The 14485-nt window shown below is 36.8% G+C and overlaps 1 protein-coding gene across 9 annotated transcripts; it reads left to right on the top strand.

The window, feature by feature from the left end:
• The first annotated feature begins 6084 nt into the window (after window positions 1-6084).
• Window positions 6085-12934, top strand: LOC112292549 (diacylglycerol kinase 4). 9 transcript variants are annotated; one of them, XM_090256332.1, is made up of 16 exons: window positions 6129-6319; window positions 6721-6867; window positions 7180-8261; window positions 8474-8728; window positions 9041-9318; window positions 9709-9831; window positions 10094-10234; window positions 10445-10530; window positions 10820-10919; window positions 11057-11132; window positions 11249-11331; window positions 11462-11532; window positions 11754-11837; window positions 11938-12025; window positions 12230-12346; window positions 12551-12934. In XM_090256332.1, the coding sequence occupies exons 3-16, from the start codon at window positions 7193-7195 to the stop codon at window positions 12713-12715; spliced, it is 2736 nt and encodes a 911-aa protein (XP_090112458.1). In that variant the 5' UTR covers window positions 6129-6319; window positions 6721-6867; window positions 7180-7192; the 3' UTR covers window positions 12716-12934. The 9 variants fall into 9 exon arrangements, with proteins under 9 accessions (XP_090112459.1, XP_090112458.1, XP_090112461.1 ...); XM_090256333.1 differs by lacking the exon at window positions 6721-6867 and having other exon boundaries at window positions 6085-6319; window positions 8492-8728; XM_090256335.1 differs by lacking the exon at window positions 6721-6867 and having other exon boundaries at window positions 6180-6319; window positions 8582-8728.
• The last annotated feature ends 1551 nt before the right edge of the window (window positions 12935-14485 follow it).

Raw genomic sequence — 14485 nt, 5'->3', positions numbered from 1 at the left:
AGTAGGATAAGATTATATGTAAAAAAAGGTTATTGATACAAATTTATTATTCCAAAGATTCTAAGTAGAAAGCTAAAAAATTAGACTATTTGAACTCAATGTCTTTACTAGCAAATATAGACTCTAGTTAATTTAGTGAAGGTAGTAGTTTTCACACTAAGAGTGGATCTATTTCTATGAACTTTGTGGACAAAAATAATCGCAAAAACATCAATTTTGATACTTTGGCTTTGTTTTTCAACTTTAGCAATAATTGATGCAAAGCAATAGATCCTAAAGATGATGATAGTAATAAATCTTAGAAAGTAAAACTAAAAAATTAAATTTAGTGTATAATTCACTATCAATATGAAAAGTTGTTGAATAGACTAATTAATCTTGTAGTAATGATAAGTACTAATATTAGCATAATCTACACTTAGATAGCTAGTATGGCCAAATATTTGTAGGCTAAGTGCAATAGTTAATTTTTATTATTTTTATTATTTAATATAATTAATGGTAATTCATAAGATATATATAAAATAATGTATTGGTATCATGGTATTGATTCTTATGAATCATACTTCAATATCATGATGTTTTATTATTCTTATATTTTTTTTCTTTTTAAAATTATAATATCTAATAATCTCAAAATATGTTGTAATTTTAAAAATAATCAAGAATAGCAACAAAAATTTGTATAATTTTTTTTCTAAATATTGATGTATTATCTATAATTTGATTATATAAGATATACATTAATATAGATGTTTAAATTTAACCATTTAAAATATATACCTACTATTAATATATGATAATTCCTAATAAATTAATTAATAAATCTAAATATATTTTTATTGGCTATATTTAAATCAAACAATAAATACAAGATTAAATCTAATCAAGTTAGAATAATAGTAGTTTCAATATAAAAAAAAAGAAAAATTTAGATTTAAGATTTAGAGTTAAGGATTCTTATCCTTAATCAAAACCTTTATTGACATTCTTATAACCATATATTTTCTCTTCCAATCCACATTTTATTTCAAGTGCAACATATGGAACTATAATCTATAAGGTTCTACAAGGAAGTGAAATCTATAAAGCTTGTGATTCATGATACTACTAAGAGCGATGAAGTTAGAATAAAGATCTTATAATTAATGATGATGTTGCTACAATCTTATGCACTATATTGTGACTATTTCAACAATGCAACATTATTTGATGAGAATTTATTTTTTTTAGAAAATACGATTTATATTGTAGCTTGGTTGCTAATTGGATCTTTTTGCATGAAGATTAAATAGTAGAGTGTGAATTCTAATTTTTCTTGCAATTTTGATTAGTGAATTGAACCTAGTGTTTAATATCTAATAAAATATTTTTTAGTGCATATGCAAAAAGATAAATATGTTTTTTTATTGGAATTTCGTATTATTAATTATAATCATAATAATTATTATTATAATTTTTTATTTTATTAGATGTTTTTTAGTTCCTTCAATAATTTAACAAAATATTTAAATTTTTAAAAAAAATATTGATATTAATCTTTAAAAAATTAAATTTTAAATTTTTTATTTATATAATGATTTAATTCTAAATTTGTATAGAATTTTTTATACTGAGTTAACTTAATAAATATCTAATATAGTTTTTAAAAATAATATTAAAAATCAAAAGTTTAAAATTATATAATTTTTAGTTTTTACAAAAATTCGCACAAATAATTATTTATACTTGCTTATTTTATCAAGCATGCTATAAAAAATGGCTATATTACTTAAGTAAGTATAATTAAATATAAATAAATAGAAGTTGAAAGAAATATGTTATGAAGATATTATCTTTTTGAAGAAGCTTTGAGCAAGTTTTCTAAAATTGGGTTAAATAATTACACTTTTATAGATACACCACATAGCTATTGCTTCTAGGAAGTTGTGTTGAAAGCAACTTATAACCTGATAATTGAACCGCAAGCCTTGTAGTCTCTAAAAAGCTCCCATGAGTCCTTCTTTATAATTAAAAAAATATATATGCAAGATCAAAGCTAAAAAATTTCTTATCAATACCTTTTAAAAGTTCTAATCTTGATTCAAGATTTTTTAGCGTCTTTGTATTTCATAATAGACATTTTAGTTTTTTCTATCTTATAATTGTTTCTTGTTTTTTTTCTTTCTTTCTTTCTTTATTAATATATAAACATATTGTCTTTTGGATTTTTTACTAGATTTATGTACTTCCTAGTTTTATTAGAATACTAATTTGTTATGGTTGTTTTATTTTATAGGTGATTAAATTACCTCACTTCTTAAGAAACATTGTTATGTTTTTAAAGATTGGATATTAGACATCTTTAAAGTAACATCTTTGGTTTCTAACATTGAATGTTTTTATAAAAAGAGTAGATTGTCATTTTTTGTAGAAAATTATATTTAATATCAGAGATTGCAAATTATCCTTCGTTGGTTTGAAATGTGGATTTTTTAAATATTTTTCTATCACTTAGAGAGAAGGAAAAAAAAAAAAAAAAAAAAAATGTTATACTCAAAATAAAAATGCTATAGAAGAAGTCAATAACAAAGTATAATCTTTTTATTAAAAACTTTGAAGTTGAGAGAAAAAAATACAAGTAAATCAATTTTACAAGTAAAAATTTAAAGTCTTTCTACTATAGATATGAAGAAATTAAAGATAATATTAATATATATATATATATATATATATATATACATATTACAATGGATTATTTAACAAAAATTATAATTTTTTTATATTGTAGAAAAACTATTACAAGTTAAGAAACATCTTAACTTTTATTTGCAGATCTCTATTGCTATCATTGATTTTTAAATAATATTATATCTAGTTGAGGATCTTAGTTTGTATCAAAAATTTGAAAGATACTTTTTGGCATATTAAAGAATAATAGTAAATAATCTTTTTTTTTTCAAATGGATAAAAAAAATGTATAAATTAAGTATTAGATAAGTATATATAATGCTTTATTAAGTATTTCTAAGACAATAAAATAATTCTCTTATTTTTAGCATATATGTATATATATATATATATATATATATATATATATGCATTCTTCTAATGAATGAATTTCTTTTTTTGCCACTTATGATCATCGTGTATAATTTGATATTTTTATTTTTATTTTTTATTTTTTAAAATCTAAATAATAAAAGACTTGGCAAGCAAAATAGAAGAGTTTTACATAGTAATAAAGATACAACTAAAGACTTAAGAACAACCAAAAACTAATATTGATATTCTTATAAAAGAATAATATATATTTAAAGTTGGTGATGAAGTATGTTTACTATGTTGTAATATCAAGACCAATGATCTTGTGTAAAATAATTGTTTAGTTAAAACTAAACTAAACATATCCCATTTTTTTTTTTTTTTTTTAATTTCCTAAGAAATCTTTATTACAAGATAATAAAACTTAAGTGGGCTCTAGATAATAACATATGATATTGTTTAGAAATTAAAGACATTGTGCAAGTTGGGACCTTCCATAGGATTTGGCATCAAAGTATATGAAATCTACTTTGTGAATAAAGGTTGCCTTTACCTTCAATCAAATCTTAAATGAGTTTGTTCACAATCCATTCCAAGCACAATTCACCCCTTAACTTCCAGAGGTACCAAATATTCTAAACATGGCAACCAAGAGCCTTCTTCATGTAAAATAAAAAAAGAAAAAAAAAAAAAAAAAAAAAAATTACAACTTTTATATACATGGTTGTGTGCTTATGGGAGTGTGGCTATGTTTTGGATGTGTGCCAATAAGGAGATTCAAACTTAAGGTTTTTGAAAAACCAAATATCATAAATCACTTGAAATATCACCTCCCAAAATATCACCATTCAAAACTTTATTATCCCCTTCAACTTTATGAAGTATCACTTCATATTTTGGTGATTTGCAAAAATCAAAGAGCAATGTGGTATAGAGAGCAATGTGGTGTGATAGTTAAGGCAAGCAGGACAGCTTTTGATATTTCACCAACCCCTCTTTTCATATTTGGATTTTAAATCACTCACCTTTCAACGTGAAGTATCAAGTAATATTTCAAAATATCACGGGATACTTTGGGATATCGTCACGAATGAAACATCACCCAAAAACCTTAAGTCTGAATCCGCTTAATGAAAGTGCCTACCTTCGGATATGAGTTCGGATATGAGGGTGGCGGAACTTTCAAGGCACGCATTACATGTATACAAGCAGCTGCAAATTCTCATGCTCAAGCACGCAATTCGAGATCTGCCAGTTTTCACATTGCTTCGTTCTGCACAAATCGTGGCTTTCAGATTGAAGCAATTCTCCCTGTGGTTTCGTTGAGGGCTCATTTGTGGGTTCAGCCACAATGCCCCGCTGTCGACATCCCTAGCCTTGCCAACCCAGTGTAGGATCAATGGTTTGGGGATTAGGATTGGGATGATGAGGATCACAAGGACCCAAGTGCCGAAGGACTGCCCTCTGTAAAAGCAGTAGTGGTTGAAGGAGAAGAAGCAGAAGACGGCAATTCGGCCACGGCTCGCGCGGAATTTAGGGGTCTTCCAAAGCCCGACTCCTGCGTAGAACCGACACACCACTTATCAGGGAATGAGGTTCAGAAGACGATGGATCACCGCAAAAGCTCCGGGTTGAATGGTCACTATGGACTGCCCAACTCAATTCAAAGGCCATCTCCCCATTTGGGCTTCGTTGCCCGACGAGAGCACCAGTTGCACTGCAGGTCGTCCCGTGACGGAGAGAACGAGGCGGCTCTTTCTTTAATTGTTTTGTATTGTTTTGTTGGAGTTTAGGTAGAAGTTTATTTTTTATTTTTTTTCCCCTTTTTAAATCTCAAAAAGCATGGTTCTAGAGAGTGAGGAAACCCGCCACGGTGAGAAAGGTGTCTCGTAAAGGATTGGTGTAGAAATGGCAACAGACTGCCTTGACAATGATTAACGCTGCTCATGCACTTGGGTCTGAAAGTTATGGTAAGATTGAGCTCTCGCAAGGGTTATATTTGTGGCCACCCTGGATGCCAAGTTGGACAGTGACACATAAGACACAGATCGGTCACCGAATCTCCACCTTTGTGCACCCACAGCAATTGACTTTGCCTACATGAAGGCACACAAAAGGCCTTCCAGAGCGTTGATAATTTCATGCACTTCCTCTGTACAAATGGAACCCAAATCTTTCTGTAACCAAAACCTTCCTTTCTCGGACTTATATTTATGGAGCGATTTCTAAATGGTACGGGTTTTCAGTGTGTGGGTTCTTCATTCAGAAAGAATACCGTAAAATTTTCTCTGTCAAGATTCGTCTTAAGTTTCAAAGGAAAGTTACATTAACCATCACATGAAAGCATTTTGTGCCGAATCCTTTAACCTGTTAAAAAGTATCAAACATGAATTACCTTTTAAGGTAGCAGGAACAGGGAATCTGATTGTACGTATTTGACTCACAATTCACTGTATGGACAATGTAATGTAAAGCAATTCTGATTAAAGTGGTCACTAAAAAACTTTTTCCTAACCATAAGAATCCTTGGTCCTTATATGACAAAAGATTGCCAGTGGGTCACTGTGAAAGAATCACCCCCCAAGTCGAAATATTAATACTCGCTTCACAAGATAAAGCCATGATTTATTTTTCAAAACGGTAACTATGAATGAAAAGAAAAAGGAAAAAAGGAATTTGTAAAGAGGGATTCCAAGAGGGACGCGGTAAAGGGTAACGTCACAAAGGGACCCTATAACCAGAGACGTCGTCTCAAAAACAGCTTTCAAGCAATTGACTCCGGTTGCCAACGTGGCCCACCAGGCTGGAAATGTGCCGCGCTGGCGGAATGACGTGGGGCCCAGGACCCCCCGCATCCCCAGGTCCAGGCGGAGGTTTGAAAGCCCGTGCTGCGTGCGTGGGGGCTCCGCGGATGCCGAAAGCATGATTCCTTTCGTCTCTGTAGGTCCGATCGTTCGTCCGTCAAAATTTTGGACGTTTCGTCCACCGATGTGTCAGTTCGTTCGTCCGTTTGTGGGTTGTTTCCCCCCCTGATTGCGTCGCACTGTGCAATCTCGCTGGTGAAGAGTTTCACTGTTGTCCGGTTCAATTCTTCCTGCATCCGCTGCCTCGATTCGATGCCAGATCAGATCCACATGCGTTTTTTGTCTGGTAGCCAGGGTGGTGGGGAATGGGATTGCCGCAGACAAGAAAGAGAGGCTGCAATCGCTGAGGATTGGGAGTCGTTTCCACGGATCTGCAGTTGACGTGGGAGTTTGAGGTCGGCTTTTGGCGAATTGAATGCAGCGGCAGTGAGGTACTGCCGTGATGGGTTGATGCTTGCGAGTCGTTTTGAGTGATTTGAGGAGTGAGCAACGTGGAAGGCGAGACAGGAAGGCCCTGTTGCGGAGCTTTGAGTGAGCTTGCATGGTTTGCGAGACAGTGAGTGAGGGAGTGATGAGCTCATGGTTTTGTTTTTTGCTATTGACAAAGGCAAAGTTTCTTTGCAATCTCTGCGAGCGTCTTATCCAGGCAGACGCACGAGTCTGTTTGGTTTCGGCCTTCGTTTTTATCGTTTAAATGTATATTTAGTTTGGCTATTTTTGAGGGTCCAACTGTGATGAAATGCGACTTAATTTTAGATTACGAAGGCTTGTTCAGGAGTGATGCATAGCAGCGATGGTGGTCTGTCATCCGTTGACGTTATGGGTTGTCCAGGGAGAAATTTTTCTTTGGCTATAGAGGGCGATCGACGCAGACCGTGATTTGTACACTAAAGAGAGACAGACAAAAAACGAGGAACGTTGTGTGAATAAGAGACCTGCGGAAAGTATACTAGCGAGATTATTCTTGTTCATCGTTGCGGTAGGTCCCTGCTCGAGGTTACGGTTGTTCAAATCAGCAAAGCATTTTTATATTTATTTTTATTTTTTGGTCTTTCAGATACCTATCTACGCATCACAAGTTTGGGATATGTTGCAGATCTGCTCTCTTTCGAGATTGGAAACGTATGCTGTTGGGGTAGGGCGAATTATCTGTTGGGGGGTATTGTTGTGGCAAGTCATTTTCGTCGGATTGCAGATTTTGGGTACTACATCGGGGGTGTCTCGAGGAATGATGTGATTCCATGGTGATCTTCTTTGCGGTACTTAATTTTTTTTAAGTGTCCATATGCAGGTTTTCTCTGGAAATGATTTCGGAGGGAAAACCTGCTGCTGTGATTGCGGAGGATCCGCCGGCGAGAGCAGACGATGAGGGCGATGGTGCGTCAAAGGGTTTAGGGGTAAAAGAAGCAGGTGCTGTGGTGTCTCCCTCAGAGAAAACGGCAGTGCCAATGCGTGTTAGTGGAACACCTAATGGGCATGCGGAGGATACCAGTGCTGGTAGGCATGAGAGGAATGGGAGCATGACGGGAGCTTTTCTAGCCGCTTCTGGTTATTCTCCGTCATTTGCATCTCTGGGCGACACAAACTCCCTGGAAAGCCACCATGCCCCGAAATATTCCGACACTTTCGAAGGATTCGAGCCCCCGAGGTTGTCGCAACCCTTGGAGGTACAGGAAACACCCAAGGTTACTCGACCGGAAGGATTGAACTTCACAACTCCAGCAGCTCGTATGATTATTCCGGAAGATTTCAAGACTCCTCAGGCTTCCGGTGCAGGTTTCACTCAATCTTCTGACGCCGGTACAAGTAGTTTAGATACTCCGGTTGAAAGCCATGGAGATGGAGAGGATCAAGAACCGGAATCTTACATCTCTCCTGTTGCTAATCTTGTCGAGAAACATCCTGCTGCTGGGGTTTCACCCGTATCTCCTTGTACTCCGCCGGATTTAGTATCTGCTTTGGGCAGTGTGGATTCCTTCTCATTCAGTGGACCACCTCAAACGCCTGAATCTCCTGAAGTGTCACATCAACCTTACGTTGCTCCTAAGAAGATTCCGGGGCATGAATTGTTAGGCCCATTCATGGCAATGAGCAAGCCATCTGCTCCTTCAGTGTCACCAGAGGGGTCACACGAGGTGGATGCTGTTAGTTCTCCAGCAGTTGACGATTCTCGTAGCTATGATGATGCGGTCCCCCCACTGGAGATCCATAAAGAGCCTGATTCAGTTTTGGTGCAACCCAAACCTGATGCTGCCGAAACTACTCAGCCTACAACTCTTGTAACTCCTCCTTCAGAAGAACCAAATGTGTCTGTTCCACCATTGGAAAATTTGGAAGCAGCTGAAACACATCCGTCCATTGCCCACACTGACGGTATGATTACTGATTTGGGCTCTCTTTCTCTTCCTTTGAAAATAGATCAATCCATTTTTGTTGAGTGTTTGCACTTTTATGGTGTTTTGGATCTATTACCTTGAGAATGAGCTAGACAAAAGAACACATCGTCGTGTTCGGTTAAAGTTGGACGTGATAATTCTGAAAGTTTGGGTTTAGACAATTGAATAGTTAACTCAATTTTGGGATAGGTTATTGGACTGCTGAAGATGCATCAACGACTGGGAATTCCGTTGACGCAAGTACTGTGTCAATCAGTGGTGAAGGAATAAGCGAAGAAGTTGTGGAAAAATCTGTAGGACCTGCACCGACCATGGTCGACGGGAAGGAAGAGAATAGTACAATGCCGCGGCCTCAGAGTGTGAGTGGACCAGAAAGTTTTGCATTCCGTAATGTCGAGGCAGAGAAGGTGGAGTCGGTTTCTGCTACTACGACTCAGAAACCAGGTATTGATTTATATGCACTAGCCTACTGTTACTCTAGTACTCTCATTCGACTAGTTTTACGATCGCTAATTTCGACCAAAGAAATCTACCAGGAATTGGTCAAAATTATCCTTTTGAGATTTTATCTTAGCCTCCACTAGCCATGATTGTGGTATTACGCGCGAGTCTTGTATGAAGTTCCTGCGTCGAACGTATTTTTATTGCTGCCTCACATTGTACTAGTGAGTTTTGTCGCAAGGCGGAGTTGGTAATGGACTACAATAGGTGTCCAGTATGAACGAGTTATAATTTACAAGGACATCTTGATTTCAGGGCTGTTAATGAAAAAGGCCAGCACAATATTTACCAAACAGGGGCGTAACCTGACTGACAAAGATCTCAAGATGACGGTGGTTATACCAGAGTATTTAAGCAAGGATATGGCTATAGCAGTTGAAACAGAAGGTGCCGCGACTCCTGAAAGCCCTCCTTCTGGTGAAAAGATAGTTGCACCTACCTGTCCAGTTCTAGTTTTCATTAACTCAAAAAGCGGAGGTCGACTAGGCGATCAGCTCATGGAACACTTCAAAGATCTCATCAGTCCCCACCAGGTCAGGGACTTCTCCACGTTATCAGCATTTGCCTTTTCCGTCTTGTTTTCTGTGATCTCAAGACTCGCCGATGATGGATTGAAAAATTGAATCACAGGACAATGTTGCACGCTTCCGTGTGAAGGAACTTAGTGGCGTCAAGTCAAGTGCGTTCTTCATCGTAGCTATCCAATTTAAGTAGGATACTTATCTGCTCTTATGACTGCCTTTTTATCCAAGAAATTGAATCGTTCTCATGTATGTTTTAACATCCACTAGTTTTTATTTATCTTGGATTCGAATCGCAAATGAAACGCTTTTGAAACCCTACTTAATCTTAATTTACATGAAATTGATAGCCTTATCGATTGAAAGTGACGTGTGGCTAATTAAGTGCCTCCAATTTTTCAGCTCTACGATCTATCACAACACTCGCCGATAGCTATTCTCCGATATGGAGTTGGTCACTTGGACAAAATGGCTCAATCTGGAGACGAGTGCGCCCGCAAAACGCGAGAAAATCTTCGCATTCTTGTTCGTCTCATCATTATTTTTATGTCTACTCTTCAGGAGAAGTTTGATATTTTGTTTCATGCTATCTTATTTCCTCATTTTCTTTTTGATCAAAGCAAGAGTTGTGGGTGTCCAATGAATCAACAGCGCTTGATGCTTTTTCATGGTAATGCTTTTCCAATTTTGCGATTCTGGTGCATCGAATTCTGGAGTTTCTGACCTTTTTCACACTCCACAAAACGAAGTTAACACGACTGACTGGATTTGCTAAATCTACTTCTAGGTGGCAGGAGGGGATGGGACAGTTGGATGGTGCCTCTCTAGTGTAGGAGCGCTTCAAGAGATTTCTTCATTTGACAATGTTCCTCCTGTAGCGATTATTCCACTTGGCACAGGAAATGACCTTTCCCGAAGTTTTGGCTGGGTAAGATAGCAGACTCTAATAGAATTTCTTGTTGGACTTACTCTCACGAGATGGCTCAGCACTCGAGCCAGCCTAGAAGTTGTCTGAAACATTACAACTATGTTGATTGCGCCATGACGCACCCTTTTTAATTTTTGAAAAGTAAGGTTTACAAGCTACGAAGAACTGGGCTGAATTCTTCTTTTTCCTTGTACTTTTGTGTTTTCACAGGGAGGAGAATTTAGTTCGACGAGGAAATCAGCACTGAAAAATTGCTTGGTGAAGGCATTAGATGCCCATGTTGCATCTCTTGATGCGTAAGTTTTCATCTCTGAAGAAAATGTGGGACATTTCTGTAGATAAAACTATATTCCTAATGCATTTCGGATCAGGAGATATCTGCTAGTGGTTCTCTTGGTGTAAATTAGGACTATTCTGTACAGGCATGAGGTCGTCGTCCTTTTGTTGTCCTTAAGAAGTGAATTTGTATTAAGTTCGTTGTGGACAGGTACAGTGCTGCTGAGATCGTTAGTCTAAGTTATGCTTGTTCTGCCTCTTCGGTTTGGAATGAAAAATTGTGTTCTTACAACATGAATTGTTTTACAGCTGGAAAGCAGTAGTCATGCCTGCCAAATCCGTTGCTGCACACGATATCGAGTTTCCACATGCACTGCATCCCCAGCACCACGTTCCATTGCCTTCATCGGTAATCCCTCAAAAGCGTTTAAAATTGTTTTTTTCGTTTGCTGGATGTACTCACCATCCACTTCAATGAGTTCATTGTTGTATCAAACGGCTTAAAATGATGGTGAAAGGGGTACCCTACATATTTGCGTTTCGCAGGTGTCTGGTGAAAAGCATGATAAAGATGAAACAGCTCCTGCGTTTGAGGGGTTGTTTTTCAATTATTTTAGTGTCGGTAAGCTCAACACTTCCATCAGCATTCTTCTACGGAATTTATGGGTGTTAAGAGAATCATTCATTATGAAGCTTCGAACTTAAACTGAAGAAGTCATGCTGTGTTGCTTGGTGTAGGAATGGATGCGCAAGTGGCATATGACTTTCACCATCTGCGGGATGAAAAACCCTGGCTCGCTCGCACTCGTGCAGCCAATAAAGTGAGTCTGCTTGATTTGCTATGTTTGTTTTTCCATTACAAACAATACGTTTTAATTCACGTGGGGCAATCTGTTGTAATCACAGACAATTTTTTTGACACTGAAACTAACGTATTAGAATCACTTGCAGCTTATCTACTCCGGTTTCGGTTGCACGCAAGGTTGGTTCTGCACTGCTTGTTCAACGGATTCTGGTGCCAGGTATTTTGAATATTTGCAACCTTGGTGTTCGTACTTTATCCTTGCGATCGATTGGTTCTGCCAATACATCTTATAATATATTAAGTCGTCTGGCACTTGACTTCTGATGGCTGCAATTCTACGAGCACTTTCCGTGTGCAACTTATCACTGAAATTGGGTGTTTTAATTCGTAATGCATCATCAATTACCATGATCACATTAGCTGATTGTATATCTGCAGTGGCCTGTCAAGTATTTTGAAGTTGTCTGGGAGAAAGAGGGGCGCCAGCTCCGGAGATTGGCAGGAGATTCATCTTCCTAGCAAGTAAGTTCCAAATCTTGAGCGCTCTGGTGCAGCTATTCCTCCCGGCCAAATCTCTTACCTGTTTGGAAATTAACAATGCCATTCATCATTGTGCCGGCAGTATTCGAGCAATTGTAATTTGTAATATACAAAGCTACGCGGGCGGACGAATCCCGTGGGGAAAACCCTCTGCAGAAATAAGACAAAAGGTGGGTTCTCTTATTACGCGTTGGCCTGCGTTTCGTTTCTGTTGAATGACCCACTGTGGATTTAAAACTTTATGGGAATGTCAAATTATTGATGAGTGTACCGTTTTTTCTACATATATATATATATATATATATATATATATTTATACATATTACCTTTTTTTTCAACGCTGCTCGTAACTTGAAGTCATTGACCGTATACAGGAGGGTTTGGAGGAACAAAGGTGTGATGATGGTTTGCTGGAAGTCATGGGATTGAAGGATGGTTGGCACTCAGCTTTTATGCTCCTTAAAATTAGCACTGCTGTTCGTCTTCTTCAAGTAAGCACTTAAGCCTGGTTCATGCGCTTGCCCAGTCTGTGTAGTCAGAGTCGTTAGATCGATACTTTCAGCACACTAACACCGAATTTTGGCACTTGATTCTTGTTTAGTAACACTGCTGCACATTTCTGTTAACAATGATGTCGCAATTTATTAACCTTTTTTCTTTTTCTTTTTTCTTTTTCTTTTTCCTTTTTTCTCCAGGCTGAGGCAGTCAAACTCGAGTTCAGAGGGACCACACGACGTAATGCTTATTTTCAAATGGATGGAGAGCCGTGGATGCAACCAATGGGTGATCCCAATGATGACCCCTCCGTTGTCATGATTGAGAAGCTTCCTTCTCCTTCTTTGCTGCTAAAAAGAAAATAAGATGAATTGTTTCTTAGGTAGCGTCTAGCGTGTTTTTGTGCTTGTAATCCCTAAAACTTGTGGAAAATAGATGTGGAACTCAAGGCATTACTGGTGTGTAAACATACTCAAGCATGAGCTCGTCTGGTAGGGCTCCTTGCTTGCTATTATTTTCATTGGGTTCCTTGCCTGATGTTTATTCTTGTCCGTTCTGATTAATGAATTTCGAGGTTTCGAATATACAGAGGTATTCTCAACATTGCACCCAAGCTTGCTGCCATGTTTATCACCATAGTGGTACATTTAGGCTTCACCGTAATTGTGGGGCTTCGCCTTTGCTGGTTTTAAAATCTTCTATAGGCCCCACATTATCTTCAAATTCTGATGAGTTCTCTGCCAACTGTGTGCCTCGGCAAAGCCCTAATGATCACAGGTCTGCTTTCTTTGAATAGCTCCAACCTGTCTGCCAGGGTGGTGAGTACCAAATTTGAATGAAGCCGAGCACTACAAGTGATCGTTTGGAAGCCTGATGTGGAGCACACTTTTTGCTTATGTGATAGGTAAATGTCAAAGAATGTGGGTTTGAAAAGACTTGAAAAGATTGTGCTCATCTGATTTTTGAAATAAGTAAACAAGGTAACAATTGGAGATATGTGGTTTTGGATTCTTGTATTAGGGTATCGCCATTTTTGAAAAAGTAATGTACTTTGCTAAAGTCCAATAACTTTGGTTATCTAATCTTTGTACAAACCATATGCAAAACACAAGAGAGACCTAACATTTAACAAAATCAACAATTGGTGTACTAACTAGGCTTGTAGGACACAGAGAGGAATTGACAATGCATGTTGAGAGTTGCTCTCCTAACCATATAATATTACTACACTGTCATTTAAATTAACAAGGTATGTAATGAAAATGTTGTGTATGATGATTGCTGTACTGTCTCTATTAAAAGAGGCTTTTAGTTTGTTGGCTACCACACATAAAGGATAAACCACTTGTATTGGCAAAGAATTGCCTAAATGAGGCAAAGTCCTCTAAAATATATGTTTTATAAGAGAAGGGGTTCAATTCAAGGTTTTGATCAATGTTGATTTGTATTTGTCTATTGTCCATCAACTTTGAAAGGCAATGGTAGTGCCACGTGACAAAGACAATGTTAGCCTGGAGAGTGATGAATGCTATTAACTCAATATTAAAATAGGATGGAACTGCATAATTCTTGTCTAAGTCGTTATAAAATCAAAAACTACCTAAATTAGTAATGTCTGCAATGACTTTTTGTACAACAAGGTTAAATTGATGTGCTAAGCACAAATTGAAACAAAACACATTGGATGTTGTTAAGTCTTAAATTCTTGTTGAAAATCCTTGGAAACATCCAATCATATTTGGTGCTCCATTGCCTAATGATCCAATTATTTTGTTCCTTTGATTGAAGCATATTGCATTGAAAAACTTCATCATGACATTGAATATTGATTTTTCATACAGAATTCATCAAAGAGAGAAATGGTTAACAATTAGAAAAACATCAATTTATTGTTGTTTGTCACCAATAGAAAAAATAGAAAAAATAAAAAAATACAACAATCTAATTGGAAGTTTCTAAAATCATCAGTGGAAATATTGGCAGCAATTAAAAATGTCAAACATGCATTTATAATGTTAGAAATGAGCTACAATGATGTTGCAATAATACTGCAAAATGTATTTTAAGCTTTTCTTGGAGACAAACATCATATTTTGGCAACAACCTCCAGACAATCACAAATCTCCTTGATTGCA

Source organism: Physcomitrium patens, chromosome 15, assembly GCF_059467195.1.
Source record: "Physcomitrium patens ecotype Gransden chromosome 15, ASM5946719v1, whole genome shotgun sequence".
Classification (NCBI taxonomy): domain Eukaryota; kingdom Viridiplantae; phylum Streptophyta; class Bryopsida; order Funariales; family Funariaceae; genus Physcomitrium; species Physcomitrium patens.
Note: the sequence above shows the minus strand (reverse complement) of the source record. Positions and strands in the feature narration are given on the sequence as shown.

Bases quoted from the DNA above. Each gene is read 5' to 3' on its own strand.
- LOC112292549 (XM_024541138.3), top strand. The intron at 8,262-8,473 runs GTATGATTACTG...ATTTTGGGATAG, and splicing joins GTCCATTGCCCACACTGACG to GTTATTGGACTGCTGAAGAT. The intron at 9,832-10,093 runs GTTCGTCTCATC...ATCTACTTCTAG, and splicing joins GAGAAAATCTTCGCATTCTT to GTGGCAGGAGGGGATGGGAC.